This window comes from Cyanistes caeruleus, chromosome 1 (genome assembly GCF_971803275.1).
Source record: "Cyanistes caeruleus chromosome 1, bCyaCae1.hap1.1, whole genome shotgun sequence".
Lineage (NCBI taxonomy): Eukaryota > Metazoa > Chordata > Aves > Passeriformes > Paridae > Cyanistes > Cyanistes caeruleus.
In genome coordinates, this window is record NC_141701.1 from 113,247,530 (window position 1) to 113,265,873 (window position 18,344).

General features: G+C 38.9%; 1 protein-coding gene, 1 non-coding gene and 1 pseudogene across 15 annotated transcripts in view; 1 reads left to right on the top strand and 2 right to left on the bottom strand.

Moving 5' to 3' along the window:
* Positions 1 to 18,344, top strand: part of SLC4A7 (solute carrier family 4 member 7) — a 95,496-nt gene that overhangs the window by 20,109 nt on the left and 57,043 nt on the right. For 10 of the 14 annotated variants that reach the window (XM_086851013.1, XM_086851045.1, XM_086851024.1 and 7 more), the window contains exon 2: positions 16,560 to 16,641. In XM_086851013.1, the coding sequence (XP_086707139.1) occupies positions 16,560 to 16,641 (82 nt within the window). Of the gene's footprint in view, positions 1 to 7,277; positions 7,676 to 16,559; positions 16,642 to 18,344 lie in introns of those variants that run through there. The other 4 variants (XM_086850979.1, XM_086851019.1, XM_086850986.1 and 1 more) reach the window with 1 other exon arrangement.
* Positions 593 to 663, bottom strand: TRNAG-GCC (transfer RNA glycine (anticodon GCC)). The gene has a single exon. It is a non-coding gene; the product is annotated as a tRNA-Gly (tRNA).
* Positions 739 to 1,173, bottom strand: LOC111923418 (large ribosomal subunit protein uL15 pseudogene; annotated as a pseudogene).

The following is an 18,344-nucleotide window of genomic DNA, read 5'->3' on the forward strand; positions in this document are numbered from 1 at the left end:
AAATGTCACTCCCATAACGTCCTTTCTCCTTTCCCATAAGTTGCTTCAATTTCTGAAGCCACTGAAAAACTCAAACAAAACCTTAAAAACCACTTACAAGCTGAAAAAAGACTTGTCAGTTTTAGTTTTCTGAAATTAATGTTGACTGAGTTACATGTTCATTCATGAACCAGAATCATTGAATCAAAAAATGATTTGGGTTGGAAGGCACAGCCTTCTAGTTGCAGCACCCCTAGCATGGAAAGGGACACCTTCAACTAGACCAGGTTGCTCAGAGCTCCATCCAACCTGGCCCTAAACACTGCCAGGGGTGGGCAGTCACAACTTCTTTGGGCAACCTGTTCCAGTGCCTCTCCACCCAGCAGTAAAGAATGTCTTCCTGTTATCTGTGAGTCTACTCTATTTCCATTTGAAGTGCAAGAGATTTTCTCTCAGCCTTTCCTCCAGGGGATGGTGCTCTATCCCTGTAATTAATTAACTGGTGGCTGTCCTCTGGACTCTCTTCAGCAAGTTCTGTGCTGTCATTCCTGTGCTGGGAACCAGGTGGGGTCTCCCTGGAGTGGAGTCATGGAATCACCTTGAAAGTACCAACTGCATTGGCCAGGGATTGAACCCTGGCCTCCCACATGGCAGGTGAGAATTCTACCACTGAACCACCAGTGCTGGTGATTATTTTATTTTATTTGGGCTCGTTTTACACATTGTCTTTATTAAAAAAAATGAATAAAACAAAAGCTTCTATTCGACAAACACACAGGCACCACCAGCTTCTTTGATTTTTCCCCTTTACACTTCTACTGAAGAACTTTATTGTCACAACTGGGAGTTGCTTGGGCAGCTTCCCACTGCCCAGCACTTTGTAGTAGCTTGAGTGCATAATATCAGTGGCTGCGGGCCAGTCTGGCCTCATTTTTTATGTAGTGGAACCTTTTCTATTCACTTAAAAGTGTCCACAGTTTCCAAATTGACAGTAGCACAGAATTTTTGGTTTGTTTTCAAGTGACAGTGTGCCATGCCTACTTTTCTGAAGTATCCAAAGTGGTGCTTGTGAAAGTTCATCCTGTGATGTTGCATACCACCAGCATTACCACGTCCTCTGGGGTGTTTCCTGTGTGTGTGGCTGTGGCTGATGTGCCACTTCAGATTCTGGGTGTCCCTTGGTCTGGAAGGCATCTTGTCAGTGTGTGCAAGGGCAGAGAAAGAGCCTGGTGCTTGTGAGAGTGAGGAGTGGCAAATTGGGCAGAAGTGGGAAAGCATGAGTTCCAATGTAAGGCAAAGATGCTGCATTGTCAAAATATATTATGAGAAGAGTGGAAGGTGATGTGACTGGTTCCTTGCCATTTCTCCAAACTAAGATGTGAAGCTACAGCGGTGGAAGTGTGTAGCTCCACTACGATCTGAGTAGACTTTGCTAGAGTTGCCCCAGAGTCCTGCTCCACCTCCTCTGGGCTCAGCAGTCTCCCCTGCCTGTGCCTCACTGGTACTGAATGGCATCCAAATTGAAGTGGCAACATACCATCAGTGCAATGTTATTGCTGGATCAGTTCCCTGATCTGGTATGTCGCGGGTTCACATTATGGCCAGCACTAGCACAAAACAGGAACTGCAGCTTTCTGACACTGTCTACCTTATTAATGAAATATGTGTGGATTGCTAAAACTTGTTTTTTTTTTTTGGTTTTTTTTTTTTTTTTTTGGTAGCTGTGAGTTTGTTGTGGTAGAGGCTTGCTTGTACACTGCTGGCTGGTTGATATTTGATGTGTGTAACAGTGGTAATAATCTGACTGGCATTCATGCTACAAGGATTTCAAATACCTTAAAGTTCATCAGCATAACTTCACGGAGATATGACTTGTGGACTTTTTATTTTGTTGGTTTTTTTTGTGTTTGGTTTCTTTGCTTGTTTTTTAAAAATAATTTCTTTAAAATAATCTACAGATGACAGCACCTGAATCCTGTGTTACAGCACTTAGCTAAAAATTTATGATTAAATGCTGCCATAGTTCAGATTGCATGAGCAGACTGTACTTCCATTCTGCCTGCCTTCTTATTTAAAAAAAAATGTGGGCTAAGCAGAGTGCTGATTCCTCATCCTGTATCAGTTACCTGTAGATGCTGGAAATGTTGCCTTACCCTCCTGCTATAACTTACTGAGTTTTGGTTTGTAGGTAGTAATTTTTGTTCACGGTAAGAGTAAATGTGTGTTGTCAGTAAGTTACACAGATACTTGATTTGACTGGGATGCAGTTGTATGAATAGATAATTTGAGATACAGGGAAAGCTGAAGGTGAAGAATTAATGCTTGAATTCATGTGAATTGGTGAGATTCAGTCTTTCGCTTTTCTGTGGAATGACATATAGGTGAATAATCATTTAAAAATTGCACCATTCATGGAAAGAATTCTTTCATTTATTCGCTGCTGATGGTTGATGGTCTTTTCAAGGAGCTGTTCTGTTTGGGTGTAGTTTGGTTGTCCTAACTCAGAAATTGGATGGTTTGACTTCTTGTAATTTATTTTTTTGTTTTTGCTTTTGCTATTTACCTCCTGAGGATCTGCTGTCAGGGAAAGGCCTTCTCGTGCAAGCGCTTTAAATAATGTCAATAAAAACAAGATAAAATTATCTGTCTTTTATTATGCTGCTTCATATGTGGACTCATCAGCTGTTCACAACGGTGCCGTCTATTCTAGGGAATTAATCTAGAGGATAAGTGTGTGATACTTGGACATTGACCTGTTGGAGTGAATCCAGAGGAGGGTCACCAAGTTGATCAGAGGGATGGAGCACATCTTTGAGGAAAGGCTGAGAGATTTTGGGTTGTACAGCCTGGGAAAAGGAAGGCTTTGGAGTAATCTAATGGTGGCCTTCCAGTACCTGAAAGGAGCCTACAGGAAAGATGAGACAAGACTATTTATGAGAGGGTGTAGTGACAGGGCAAGGGTGAACAGGATCAAATGGAGATAGAGTAGGTTTAAATTAGATGTGGGGGAAAACGCTTTACTGTGAGAGTGGTGAGGCACTGGAACAGGATCCCCAGAGAAGTTGTGGATGCCCCATTCCTGGAAGTGTTCGAGGCCACTTAAGTTCAAGTGTCAGGTTTGTTAAGTGCCAGGTTGGAGCTCTGGGCAGCTCTGAGAAAGGTGTTCCTGCCCATGGCAGGGAGATTGGAACTTGATGATCTTCAAAGGTCCACTTTCATCCTAAAGCACTCCATAATTTAGAATATTTGTACAAGTGGTTGTAGAGCAATTAAACATATGGCCTTTCTTAGGTGTTCTTAATAGTGTTGAAACATCCCTGGTTTATAGTTCCTGCCAACTTGCACAGTGATCTAAAGCTATTTTAGGATAAAGAAAAACTAGAATATCTCTCAAAAATGCTGCCCAAATGTCTGGAGATGAATTTAGCTAAAGGCAGTATGTTACAATTGTAAAGTGAGCAGCTTTGAATTCCTCTGTGTCTCCTTTCCATCCCTCCCTGCCCCCCCGCCCAAAAAAACCCCCAACAACAAACCAAAACCAAACCCAAAAAACTCCCTAAAGTTTAAAAACCCAAGCTCCTGAAAACCCCAACAAATCAAATCACCCAACCCTTCCTAGCCTAGCTCAGTAACATTTGCATGCTGACCACATGCTCATACATGCTGCTGTAAGATCTTGGGGTTCTGTTGGAACATGGTGAATTTCATCCATCTTTACTGAGGAATGATTTTGAGTCCTGGAGCATGTCCTGGAAAACTTGACACACATCTTTTGTTTTTCTACATCATCAGTGTATTCAGATCAGAATGTGGTATGATTAATCAAGCAGTACATAGTACACTAGAGAACATAGTAATCTTGCTGTTAATGAGGGTTCAGGTTATAAATTTCTGTGGGATCTCTAGAGAGTAAGTACTCAGCTGTCCAAATGATGTGCAATTGTGTAATGTCAAGAGGGCTTAAATTAGTGATCTGCCTCATGTTTGCTCCCAGCATATCCTGGTGGCTTCTGACAGCTGTCCTGCAATGTGCTGAGAAACCCAGGACTCCACTACTGGGGCAATACACCAGAGAATATCTGTACAGAATGCATCTGTCTTTTTCCTTCCTTTCTTTTTTCTGGAAAAAACCCAGTTCCATGTGTACGTGCCGATGCAAACTGAGGCAAGCTGAAGCATGCTGTGCAGATGTATGTCTTGGGAGCAAGGTGTTATATAGAAATGGTATTCTGAAAAATACTTGTAGGCAGTAAGACTTTTGGATTTTATGGCTAGTTTTAATTCATTAAATTACGAGCCACTGCTGGCAAAGGTTTCTGTGTTCCCTTGCTAAGGCAGTAATGTTTCTTCAGAGGAATACCCTATATTTAATTGCTTTGTAATAAGAAACTCTTAGGAAGTTTTCTTAATATGAGTTAGTAGGTTCCCCTTTGATAAGAAGCTGGAGAAAACCATCCGTAGAGGTGTTTGACATATGAACTTTAGACTGTGTTGTACAACTTGCCATCTTCATCATCTTAATCCCCTAGCACCTTGCCTCCCTCCTGAGCCCCCCATGGCCTGGGCCACGCTCACCTCCTCCAGAATAAAGCCTGATTTAGAAGTATTGTCATGCTATCTCACAATTATTTCTTGGGGTTTGTTTTAAAATTTTTTTATTTTATTCTTTCCTAAAGAGAGATGCTTTGAGTTTGTTAGATGCTGTTCTTTCAGCTGCATGAGGAGTGGTGACAGTGGACTGGGATGGTTTTTGAGGCTGTAGTGTTAGAAAATATAGTCATAGTATCATAGACTAATTTGAGATGGAAGGGAAATAGGGATCATCAACTCTAACTCTCTGATCTAATTTGCTCATAAAAGGAAGGGTTGATTTTGGACTATGGATGCAACTCTTAGCACCCCACCTCCCTACCCTCCAAACCAGGATTTTAAAGTATCAATAGATTCAGAGCGTACAGGGCTGCATGTGTGCGTATGTCAGTATGGTCTGTGCCAGAAGCAGGCACTCAGCTTGAGCTCATATCTGACTGTGTCTGATAGCAGCTTGGCTGGAGCTCTTGTAGTAAATCCTGCTGAGAGCTCAGTCCTGCTTACTGCAGCTACTTTAAATGTCCTGCCATTTCGGAATGGCAGATTAAGCACAGCTCTGCCTGCTAGACACTGCAGACCCTGCAGCAAAGCAGTTCAGTGCCACTTCATAATGGACTGGGATCAGAATTGTATAGCCCTTGGAAAAAGAGGAAATGTTTTTCAAAGACGTAAGAGCTCAGATGAAGTAGTTTTTTTTTTTGGTTGTTTTTTTGTCTATATGAGTGGTACATACTCTTGGACCCATCTTTCAAAAATGTGCTTTTATAGACTGAGATAAGGTCAAATAAGTGGAACTTGAAGGGGTATAAAAGTGAAAATTAAGAGGGAAAGATTGAAGGAAAAAGTGTATGTTTCATGATAGATACTTATTTTTTTTTATTAAAAAAAAGTCCTCTTACACTTCACAGAGATATTTTTGCAGCATCAAGCACTATAGGTAAAATACTGCCTCAGTACAAATAGTTCTGCTCTGAGTTCTCACAGTGTTGTCACTGAACATGTTCAAGGATGTGATACTTTTGAATATATTTGCCTACAGTTTGTTTAAGAATACTTCTGTAGTTAAACGTGTTGAGACAATTGCAGTTTGAAGTTGCTCTGCTGTTCTCCATTTGATGGGAAGCTTTTTCCTGGTATTTACTCTAAGGGAAGAGCAGACGTTTATCCACAAAGTATTTTGGTATGGGACTTGAAAGACAAAAACTTCCATCTGTTTGAAAAAAATGTGCTTGTATTGCTTCTGAGTGGTTTTTTTTTGTTTGTTTTGTTCCAAGACTGAGTGACTGTTAACAAGGAGTTGGTTGACTACGGACTGGAAAGAAATTTCAATAAGCTGCTTCAGAGAGGGGTGGTTTTTTTTTTCCTTTAAATATTCAAACCAAGCAAATACTTTTTTCAAAGTTATAAAAATTAAAAGAAAAAAAGAAAATCAAATTTATGATTCCCACCCCTCTTATTCTATCCCCAAGGAATAGACAGCCTCTTTTTCCTTCACGCACCCACTCCCAAACCTAAACAAACATCTTTTTTACTTGTAGCAATTGAATTACTCCTAGTATGGGTTTATGCTAAGAAACAGTTCATTGAAGCATGAGAGAGCCACCAGGACATGGTTCAGTATAGCTGTTTCAGTAGTCATCTGAGCAGCTGAAGAACGGCATGAATCTGTGCTCTGTGTTGGGGAAAGAATAGGTGTGACTTAGGATCTCCAGTTTAGAAGAGATCACTAAGAATAAGGGTATCTGATACTTATGTTCAACTTTGTGTTTCCTGTATGAATCATTTAGTTTATAGCCATTTACACATGGCAGCAGAGACACCTTCAGTAGCTTGGAGGTTAAAAAGATGCGTACGTGTGTTAGAGTTAACTTCTATTTACAGAGTGGAAACAAACTACTTTTAAACTCTCTTGTCAGCACTATCTGAGAATACTTTTATTAGCCTATGGTTAGAGAATTTTCTGGACTGAGGCAGTGAGAGGAACTGCATGTGGCCTTCTGATTTCTCTGCAGCTAGGTGATAAATACCATCTTCATAGTTGCACAATGTATTTGCACCAAGTTCATGGACAGTATGTTACTTGTTTTATTTTGTCCAAGTTGTTTGTTGGTTGAGGTGGCACCCGTCCAGCTTCATCTCTAGAGTTCTCATCAAACAAGATGTAGGAATAAAAGAAGAAAAAGGAACAAGCAAGACAGTGGCACGTCTTAAAGGTTATCTATAAGTCCTTAAAGAACCAGTTTTCCCATGCATTTTATGATGGGACAAGCAGACTAGGGTATGTCAGTGGTGAAGAGGGAAAGATTGAAATGAAGCTGGATTTGATCTGCTGAAATAGGAGTTGCATTTTTAAAAGGTTGGCTTAAGGAAGGAAAAAATACAGCTACTCATGTAATACATGAAACAGAGACATGTTACTCTGTGAGGACGAGATGAGATTAATTGCAGCTAACATCAATGCTTTTTTTACTTTTCAGTGGGGGAGGGAGGGGGGGAAAAAAGTGATTTTTCTTTTTAGAAAGCCTTGGTTTATTTTGTTGAACAAGAATATATAGCTTATGTAAAAAAAAACCCACCAAAACAAACCAAACACCTGCATTGGAGTGAGTATTCTGTGAAAGGTTGATAATACAGCTATAAATACACTTAGCAGATGTTTGACTTCTGGGTTGTTCTGTTCTGGGACCCGAGGTACAAATGCATTTTGTAGTGTTAATGAACTCTTGGATCAGAGCAAAAATATTACCTTGGAGCTGTTCTTAGCAGCTGTTGATGCAGAAAATTTGAAGTGTGGAACTTAGTTTCAGTTCCTTTTATGGTATTCCCTGAGCTGGAATTGAAGGCATGCTGTCTTGCCCATTGTGCTGCTGTGCGACCCTGCAGTAGCTGTAATCAGTGGCCTGGGAGATGAGCGACTGGAGTGGGAGCGATTGGCTGGGGAGCAATTTCCCGGAGTACATCTGTGTCAGGCACAGCGAGCTAAAGCAGTCATGTATGCGCAGGCTCTGATCTCTGGGGAGGTTCATTACAGGGTCTCGTACAAGGGCATTCTCTGCTTCTGCACATCAGCATGGAAGAAGCTCGTCAAGGGAAGAAAATGCAACCTGTATGTAAATAGCAGCTGTGTAACGTAATAATGGCTCGAATGTGATTTGATGCAAGTGGTATTTAGCAGCTGTAGCTCAGAATTGTGTGCTACCTTAGACTATTTAGTTGTGGGAGAAATTTTTAAAAGATTTGGTAATAGAAGTTGTAGTTTGAGTGGAGATTTCTGTATTAGGGAAGATATTTGCTGTGTTGCTAGAATTGCTTAATTAAAGTAACCAGTTTAATTCAGGAAGAAAATGTGCTCTTACAATTGTGACATTATTCTACCAGACTTTGAGAGTGGTTGACTGTTTTCAGATTGGATTATTTTTCCTTCTGCATTATTTTGAGTCAGCCTTTCTTAATTTGAAGGTTGTCAACTGTGGCTTTGCTTGATTCTGTGCAAGTATAGCAGGGATGTTTCTGATGGAGAATCTTGAAATAGCTGGTTAACTGTTGCTTTTTGAGAAAAAAGGAAAGTGAACTTAATGAGCTGTGTAACTGAGGTGAAGTGTTCATGGAAAGAACATTTTCTTCAGACCTCAGTGGCACAGATAAAAACTCCATTTGTGGGGATTTGTACAATGAATTCTAGTATTAGTGTTACAAGCTATTGCTTAGCCATCATGGGTTATCATTACCACTGCCGTGTAACTGCAATGCAGTGTGTAACAGGGATTACCACTTTAAAAGTTTCCTGAAAACTAAAATCTGTGAGATGGAATTTTCCTAAGATGTAAGACTCTAAAGATCCCTGAATTATTTTACGTGTGACAACTAAACTTTCTGTTCCCTTGTGTTAGCATAAGAACATAAGAAAGAGTTTGATTTAGATGTGTTAGAGTGCATCAGATTGCAGTGGCTTTTTGTTTGTCAAAGTCTCTGTAGTACATTACTTGATTTTTTGTTTTCATTGTGGTGCTACTTTAAGCTCTGGGCACAGAACTCTATCAAGCATGCATATGCCTAGAAGATTAGGCAAAGATATGAGGTGACTAGTTGTAAACATTATAGTACTTCTGCTTTCTTTACCTGTAGTTTCAGGAGTTCACCTAATTACATTGAAGTGGATGGAGATATGGATTTCTTTTGAATGAAATTTAGTACTGTGAGGCAGTGATAAAATGCAACTTTATAAAATAGCTACTATAATATTAGATACGCAATTTGATATCTTGTGCTGGATTGGTGACAGTATTTGCTAAGTTTATGCGTGGTGGTGAATTTTCTGTCTTGCAGAATACTCAGGCTGAATTCATATGGGCTTCTAATTTTAATCAAAAACTCACCTGCACCATAGTCATACTTTGCTAGGAATCAAGCCATGCCTTTTTCTTGTGCTTGTTCTAACCCATTTTTTTTAATGAATTGCTGTGGTGTACCATGGTTGATAGCCATTCATAATTGTGACCAGTCTCTTGTTAGTATTGTTTCCTTTTCTTTCTGACATTTTCTCACAATGTTATTTTCTCTTATGATTAGCACAGACACTTGGTTTACTGTCCAAAGATGTGTTTAGTTTTTCTGGCGTGGGACATGGCTTTTCTTGCATGTTGTGGTGCTCAATGTGACCCTGACTGGAGTAAGGCCTGCTAGAACTGAGATAAAACTACTTATAAACATTAGATTTCAGTAGTGCAAGGAGCAGAATATTAGCGCGTTTAGCACTGCTTTTTTCCTGAAAGGACATGAGTTTTGTGGTGTTTAAGTAGCACACATACACGTCTTTAGTGCCCTCCACACACATAATTGGAAAATTGAAAGTACAGTGAAACTTAAGGAGAATCTGACTGAAGTTGGTATCTTTTGAGCATACGTGTCCAAACAAGGTTTGTAGAGCTGCTGTGTTTATTGTAAGTCTTCTAGAAGCAGATTGGTCAGATGTGTTTAGTAGGGTAAGCTGAGCAGTTAATTAGAGGATTAGTAGACTAAAAAAAATGTCTAAGTATCCCTAACCTCTTACGTTATAGTTATGGTCTTACTGAAATAAATCTAAGTGTCACACCTTCCTGCAAGGCTCTGAGTGTAGTTTTGATTAGGAGGGGCTGTCATTTACATGTGAGGATTGTGTAAAATAGAAATTGTATAAGCACAGGTAAAATTCACAGGTAAAGGGGGAGTGTGTGTTGACACCAGGGCCATTGAGCTGAAGTAGTCATTCCTGTACTGCTTAAGCAATGCCCTCTGCTAAGACGGGGGGGGAAAAAACTCTGGAAAGCAGCTGTTCCTGTGCAAAGGAGACTGTAGAAAATACAACTAAGGGGGTACCCATCAACAGTATGCTTCCTATTTTAAACCTGGCAAATGTTCTGTTTGTGAATTATTATTAATTATGCTCTCATCTGTATATATTTAGAGGGGAAGGCCAGCTAAAAATTGTCCGATGACAAAATGAGACAGGGCTCATTTCTATTTGGTGCGTTTTTCCTTGGCTATTAGGTTGATGTGCTTGATTTAGAACTGGTAGTGTTTCATCACTCTGGTAACTTCTGACAATACAGTATTGCTGTGTAGAGACTGCCCAAAGAACTTCCTTGAAATGCATCTATAGGACCACTGGTGCAGTTCAACTAATGTGGGACAGTTTGATAGACTGCCTAATAATGTTACTTACTAATAATGTTACTTATTTAGAGAGTACTGTTGTGTGGGGTTTTTCTGTGGTTTTTTTTTTTTTTCCTGGTTGTCCTTCAAGGAGGCAGCAACTAGAGATGCCTGCCTTCCTTCCCACTGTGGGCTTGTCTTAACTCTGATTTAAAAGCAGAATCAGTCTGAAAGAGAAATAAAATAATTAGAATTTACCAAGTGCTGGTGTTAATTGTTCCTGCAAGTAAACCACATAAACAAACCCTTCCTATTCCACTTTTAACTAAGGCTGCTTGGTGCTGTGTATAAGTAGCAGTGGGAGACCTCTGGGTAGACCTGATGCTTGCCTGAAGTAAAGTGATTGTCATGCAGCTCTGCATACAGTGTACACAGATGGCCTTAACAAATACACTGTTTTTCTGGTTTCTTATCACTTCCAGGGCTGCTGACCCTGGTAGACTTAATCTCCTAATTTTATGAGTCTACAACACTGGTGTTGTCTGTTTTTGACTCTCTGAAATATGAGTTCTTACTAATTTGCAGCTCTGTGAGGTTGAATGGATAGAGAGGGTGTTGGACATGCATTTATTTCCTGACTATATGGAGTATTATGTGCACCTAGAGCAGAAATGCAGAATTCTGAAACAGACCACTTGGGAAGTTGGGGCTGTGAAAACGAATCGTTAATTACCCTGTGGATTCTAAATTACCATGAACAATATATTTCAATACCTATGTAACAAAACAAGTGAGTTTATCTAGTTGTAAAAAAGATCAGTTTTAAATTATTTTATAGATGTACATACACATACCTGGATACATTTGCAAAGTGAGATATTGTAGTTCCTCTTTGGTTATCTTTGAGATATATTGTCAAAATGAAGATTTTAATTCCTATTTATAGCCAAACCTTAATTTTTGAAGCAGAGCAATAGCAACAATCTTATGTTAATTAATTTTTTGGGGTTTTTTTGTCACTGGAGCTTTTTTTGATGGCTGTCTTATCTGTCTCCTGAATGTGGATCCCACAAAGGAGGGCTGATAATAAAACAAGGGTCCTGCTTTGGCTGTGTTTCCTAAGGTCAAGCCACTGTTGATGCTGATTCAGTTTGCACTGTTGCTGTGGACCTCTCCTGTTGTGTCCTCTTGCACACAGCACGTTGATGGTTTGATCCATCATGAGCTGAACTCCTCCTGTGGACTTACTGGTGATGAAAGAAGAAAGAGCAAAGTGTGAAAAGCAAAATGCACAGTGCACAAGTTCTTATATGCTGTTGATCTTGGTGAATCTACAGTAGTGTGCTACAAAGGTTTGCCCCTTGGGTCTGTAAGCAGGGTGTGCTCCTGTTTTGGCCACATTCTAGCCTAAGAGCTAAATTCTGTCTGCCAGATCTCTTGTGCCTACAAAAGTAGAGATGTATCCATGGGTTGGTTGTTCTTGTGGGATGGAGGGGGGAATTGTATGCTTTTTCTTCAAGGCAGAGAGATTGGGATACAGTTACAGTCAGAAAGCAGTATGTAGGACCACTGGGATGGTGTAGGCAGTTGTATTAGAATATTATTAAAATAAGTAGTGTTATACCATTGGCCAGGGACAAATGTATAAAGGAAAAAAGTTGATATGAATACACTCCTCCCTCCCCATCCTGAGTTTGGGTTAGTTTTTGTTGGTTGGTTTTTGTGGGATTTTTTTTTTTTTTTTTTTTTTTTTTTAATCCTTTATTTGCACCTTCTTTAATAAATGCTTCAGTGAAGCTTCTTTGTAGCACGAAAATCAAAATGTAATTTTTTTGGGGGGAGGGTAGTGGTGTTTGAGGAAGTTTTTTTGTTTGTTTGTGCCCTCTCTTAAGCCCTACTTACTCCCATGAGCACTAATACAGTCCCTTCTGGAGGTGCAAGTCACCCTAATTGTGCTGGGGAGGAACTTTGCTCTGAGGAAATGTAAACGAAGCACATAAACATTGACTTAGCTAAGTAATGGTCTTAAATGTCAGCTCAAATTATTCTTAACACAGTTACTGTATTGCTCATAGATTTCAAAGGTTTACAGTTAGCTGTATCAGCCATTTATAATCACTGTCTATCACCAGAATGATTTGATTGAACTGTATTTCAAGTACCTTAAAAATGGGCATCTAGCAAGCTGTCTGTCTTGGAAGTGGTTCTTCAGTAATTCACTTTGGCAGCGTGCCCGTCTGAAATCTGTCGTGTGTGTGTGACTGCACAAGGTTAAGTGAGTTGCATGGTGAGAAGTGCTTGCAGAGATGACAGTGGAAACTTGCCTTTGGATTTAATACTCCATGCGTCATATTCGTGCTAGTCCTTGAGGCTGTGGCTGCCACATACTGCTGGAGGTTGTCAGTTCTTCCAAACTCGGTGCATTCCATAAAAATACATGCAATTTAGGATTGACTCATTTTTCAATACTAGGTTTAAAAAACATGTAACATTAATATGGTAGATACCAAAAGCGTATTGTACTAAATGATGGCAAATGTTTGAGAAGGTAGGTAAGTAGTGTTAATTTCTGGTACTTGTTTTTCTGCAAGGGGGAATTACTCTTTTCTCACAGACTGAGAAAAGACATTTGAAAACCAGAGATGGCAAGAGGAATCTTACTAGGAGTCTCCTGGAGCACCGAGTATTTGGAAGTCTTGTCTGATCTATAGAAGTTGAAAAGGGATTTAATTTTCATGCTGAGAAGACAGATTCTAGCAAGCATCTCTAGCTGAATGTGAAGGTTTTACTGGAGGCTCTTTCTGCAGTGTGTTTATGAGTACCCAGAAATCTGGTGTAATGAAAAAGTATACTTGGTGTATCATAATACAGTGTACTGTATCTTAATACAGTAAGCTTTTTCTTTTTTTTTCCTTTGAAGTACTCTGTATTTGTTCTGTTTTTATAAATTACCTTCTCCTTGTTAAAAAAAAAAACGCAAACCAATGTTAAAAGCTTAATCTCTCCCTAGGGCACCTTGTCTGCTGCTTAAGTTGCTGTTTTTTGTTTTCTTTTTTTCCCCTTCCCAATTGTTCTGTCTTTTGACTGAAAATGAAAGTTAAATACATTCTAAATTAGTCTTGAATTTTACTTTGGCTTGTCTACATCAGCTGTGTTTGGGTATCTGTGGGATTGTTGTACATAAAGTTTCACATGCAGTGAATGGTAAACTGCCCAGGAATACTTCAGGCTTTAAGCTCCAGTCATTCTCTGCCTAAAAAAGGGAAGTTGACACATTTTCCACAATCCTGCTCTTCTTTGTTTATGTAAAAAGTTCAGAAAGTAGATGAGAGAGCTAAAATGGCAACTGTAAAATTTCCCGTCCCTTCAGTGCCTTCAACTGACATGATAGATCATCTATAATTACAGGAAATTTATGCCCTACAGACTTTATTTTTAACCAGGAAAATGTTGTAGTTTGGAATTACTTTATAATGTATTTGAATATTTTTGAATATTTTTTTACCTGACCTAAGGCAAAAGCATCTCATACTGGGATTTGCTCTTGGTATCCCAAAAAATGATGTTTTGTGTTTTTCTGAACAAAGGTTGTAAATGATATGCTTCCTTCATGTATGATATTTGTGGTTGTTAATGGTTTATTCTTGGAAGAGTCTTTGCATATTGAGTACTTTGAGATAGTGCTAGAACGGTTTGCAAGGACACGCATGCCTTCCTGTAATCTAATCTTAAAAGACATGTTACTTTCACATGATGTGGTTTTTGAAGGCTGTTTCTGTGTGTATGAGTTTGGCAGAGACTGTTTTACTAAAGCAAAAGGTGATAAAAATTAAAAATGTGATGTAAGGCACACAGCCTATCCAGTCTCAAAATGTTATTGGGAGATAAAAATCTTCCCTTTTGTGTATATTTTTCACAGTGTACATGTAGTTTTCTACTGGTATGCAGTTGTTTTTATCATCTGGAGAAAAAACTCTTCCTTTGTTGCTCAAAAACTGTGTGTTTGACAAGATTCCAAGTGTCCTAAAAGGACTGCTGGGGATGATGGGTGTGTTTAGGTACAGGATTTTTCAGCTGTCTGTGGCTATAACCATGAAACTAATTGTGGAACAGGTTTTGATAGCAGTTTTCCTATTAATAGGTTTTGGTTTGTTTTTTTTTTCCTACTCACATATAAAAAACCCACTTAAGGTAGTTTAGAGGATTTGTAATTCTTCCATCTGCTTCCAGCTCTACTTGGAGTTTTATAGTAGCAGGCGTACTGTGTGTATCTGTTTCTGTGAACAGGAGTGTACTACAGTACACTCAATTTCGGTGTATAGGAGACAGGAATATACTATTTACCCTCATACTCTCCTCCCATCTTATTACCATGACACTTGAAAAATTCCTACCACTTTATTAGCAGGTGCTTGGAACATTTTCATGGTCTTGCACAACAGACATTGCCTCTGTTTTTTTAATTGTAACTCTGTGAAGTGTACAGGGTTTTGATTTTTCTAACCTGCATGCAAAATTCTGCCATCACTACAATACAGCAATGGTGACAAAGTTTGGTTACTGTGTAATGCCTTCCTTGAAAACCTTATTTTCTGGGACACAGCTCAGAATTGACTTGGATTTAATTTTCAGAGGTTTATTCTGCCTTGTGCTACTCTTTTCTCTTGTGTTTTTACTTATTTAAATAGTGCCAGCTGCTTTTGGTTTTTTGTGGTCTAGCTGCATCTAGCCTTTTTTTAAACCTCATCAGAATGTTTTTTGAGCGCGTGGTGCACATCATCTTCATATTCTTTAATTTTCTTTCCTCAATAGTTAAATATATAGATTTTTTTTTTGTGTATACGCACACAATATACTGTAATAAATATATGTTTTTGTTAAGATCAAGGAATTCTGCTTTTTTTTTTATGAGTGGGAGTTGATACAGTATATTTTAGCTTGTACCTGTTACACCCAGGTATGTTGTTTTTCTTCCTTGCCACTTTCCTGTGATGGGACAAACTTGTTCTGTATATAAAGCAATTGCATAATTCTAAGGCAAAAGTTCAGTTGAATTTCAACACTGTTTGGGTTCTCGGTTCCTGTAAGACTCCTGATTTAAGCTTCTGTTTTCCACTGGTGAAATCATTATCACAGATCCTCCATGGATTGATGTAAATGCATCAGATCAATGTAAATGCTGTTAGAAGCAGTGATCAAACAGATAAACTTGTGGTGGATCTAGCTGTCCTATGGCCACAAGAGAAGTCATTTTGGTGAGCTGATCCAGTGGGAAACTAACCAAGTTGTTATAAAAAAGCTAACCCAAAACAAGCAGTAAACACACCTTAAGCTCTTTTTGTCTGATTTCATGATGATTAGGTCTGAGTTAGGGAAAAAATTATGTGCCCAAGGGAGCAGAAAAATCAGGGACAGTAATCTTTAGCAGTTAGCCTTGCTCTTATATTTGGATGTAAAACTTTACCCTTGGGCAGCTGTTCTTTTGGAGAATCAGCTCCGTCAGGAGGCTGTAATTTGTGAGCTGTGAAAAGTGGACTTTATTCTAAGGAATGCAAAGATGTGGAGAAAGGCAACTTCAATATTGTTTTGATGTCAGGTCTGAGATGAGCTTGAGATTTCTGCTACTCAGTTACTTAATTTTTGTCATGACCGTGCAAAAGGCAGGTCTGCTTTAGTGATGTGCTAACTATGATTAGAGGATGTGTTCAGAGATAAGCTTGTATCTCTTTCAAATATTGCACATTGTGAGTGGTGTGGTTTTAGTGGTAATGGAAGCTGAGAAGGTCTGCTGGAAACTGCTGCTTTTTAACTTTGTGTGTAAAAAAAAAAAGTGAATTAGATTAACAAACTGGCTGTTGAAACCTGAATGAAGCAGTTATTTTGATATTTCCAGAGCTATTGATCCACAAAAGATTTTAGATTGGATGACCTAACCTTTTTGCATCCCCTTTGTTCAAAAAATCTTATTTGTGCTGGAAAATCTCACTTGGGAATTGCTACCTAAAGAGAAGAGCTTGAGATCTCTCTATAGTAACTTCTGTATCTTTTTATAAATTTACTAGTCATTTTATTGAAATAGATTGATTGCTGTTGAATGAAAATCTAAAAGAATACTGCACTTTTGAAATGTGTCCTGATTGTTGATACGATGAAATCAAGAACATTGCAGAATGAAATTTTATGGTATTTAGCCTATCTGTTAATTTACTCTCTTTTCCTTCAATATAGGGTAATGTTTTCTTGAAAAATTCCATGGGTAGGTTTTTAGTGATGACACACTATTTCAGAAAATATTTAGGAATTTAAGAAAAAAATAGTTCTATTTATTTTTAAGTTAAACTTGTGTCTTGTTTCTTCAGGGTCATGATGAAGAAGCTGTTGTGGATATGGGCAAAATCAGCTCTACTATCAATACGAATTTTGAGAAAGAAGAACTAGAGAGTAAGTTTGTGGTGGTTTTCTGTTTGCTTAATGTGCTTTTTTTTTGCCTGGGGATAAAAGATGAATTTCCCTTGCTAAAAGAAATCAAAATTCCATGGCTATCATGAAAACTGGTGAAAAGCAGAGGTGATTTGCCCTGTTTTTGGTCTCTATACATGCTGGTAAATATCCACTGTTCTAATATATCTCAAAAAAACCAAAAATTATTGAAGCTTTACAAGGAAAGCTTGATTCTCAGACTTAGGTTTGAAAAAAAAAATTTCCTGTTGGCAAGTAATTTTCCAGTATGAATGATATCATGTTCTGCAGAATTAAAAGTCAGGAAACAGGGGTCATGAGGGAGATGTTTGTTTTCTTTTCAGAAAGTTAAGTATCCTTGTGATTGTGGTCATGCACTTCAAATATTGAGTCTGAACAGACATGTAACTGTCCTGGTTCCATAGTAAGCTGTGTGTTCCACTGTCTGTTGTCAGTAAAGCATTATGGTAGTTTTCTTTATTTGACTCGGGATCCCACATTTAGCAATAAAAATAGCAATGATTTAGTTTCACGTATCAGAATGTAAAATTAGGTATTTTATCTAATTAAGGCATGACTTTTTTTCTTACTTGAAAACAAATTAGTTTGGGATGAGGATTCATGGATGCTACTTAATGAATGAGGAAAAGACTAGGAAGATGCAGTGTTAAAATCTTCATTATTTGCCTTTCACATGGAATGCTCTGAAGCTTAATTAACATTTGCAGTATGCTAGAAGGCAGTAGATCTACGAGTTGTGCTGACAACTGCTTCATCACACTGGAAAACCATAATGGCAGCAGTTTCTGGCTAAGCAAAGTTAATTTAGGTTGCTGTCACATTTCTCATACTGTGCTACAACAGGAGACAGTTTAAAGTGATTGAAGTTGTTTGCTGCTATTACAGTCATATTCTTGCTCTTTTCCCTTAATTCTGTTACTGTTTCCTGTCTTGTGCCAACACTTCTGTTGGCTTGACCAAACCAGAAGCCCAGCTAAGTGTGTTAAGCCATTGAAAAATTTAACAGTCTGACAAAAGATGGTGGTCAAGATGTCAGCTGTTGAGCACCCAAAATGCCACACAGATAGATGGATGTATGCCAGGTCTGAGCAGAGAAAGGAAGTGTGGATGTGAAGCTGAGAGATGCAGCAGTGGAGCCTGTGACAGTGCTGGTTTAGATGGGGGCTCTGCTGTAGGGAAACCACTGCCTTAGCTGTTTCTGTAGTTGAATCTTCAGTGCAGACTTAAGGTGTCTCCTCCTTAATTTCTTTCTCTTGCTTTTCTCAGGAGATGACCCAGAAAAAGCATGTGTATGTTTTGCAGGGAGGAGGGGGTTAAGGGGATGCAGGCATCCAGCTGGAGTAGTGTTCCAGGCAGCAGCCTTAGCAGCTGTAATGCCTCGACCACAAGGAATGACATGGGAATGTGCAGCCAGATCATTTCCCCAGTCTCTTTCAGAGCACATTCTTGTAGGAGCGCTTCAGCTGGTACAACACTGCATTTAATCAAGATACTGGGTGGGAAGGCAGGGGGCTCAGGCCACTTGAGGCAATTTAAGCACTTGGATGACTGCTATGGAAAATACCCATCTTACCCATAGCCGAAGAGTAAATTAAGGTGAAATATAGACTGCTGTCCAATGAACAATTTAGTCAATGTAAGCGCTTTTGAAAGGAGGAGTTGAG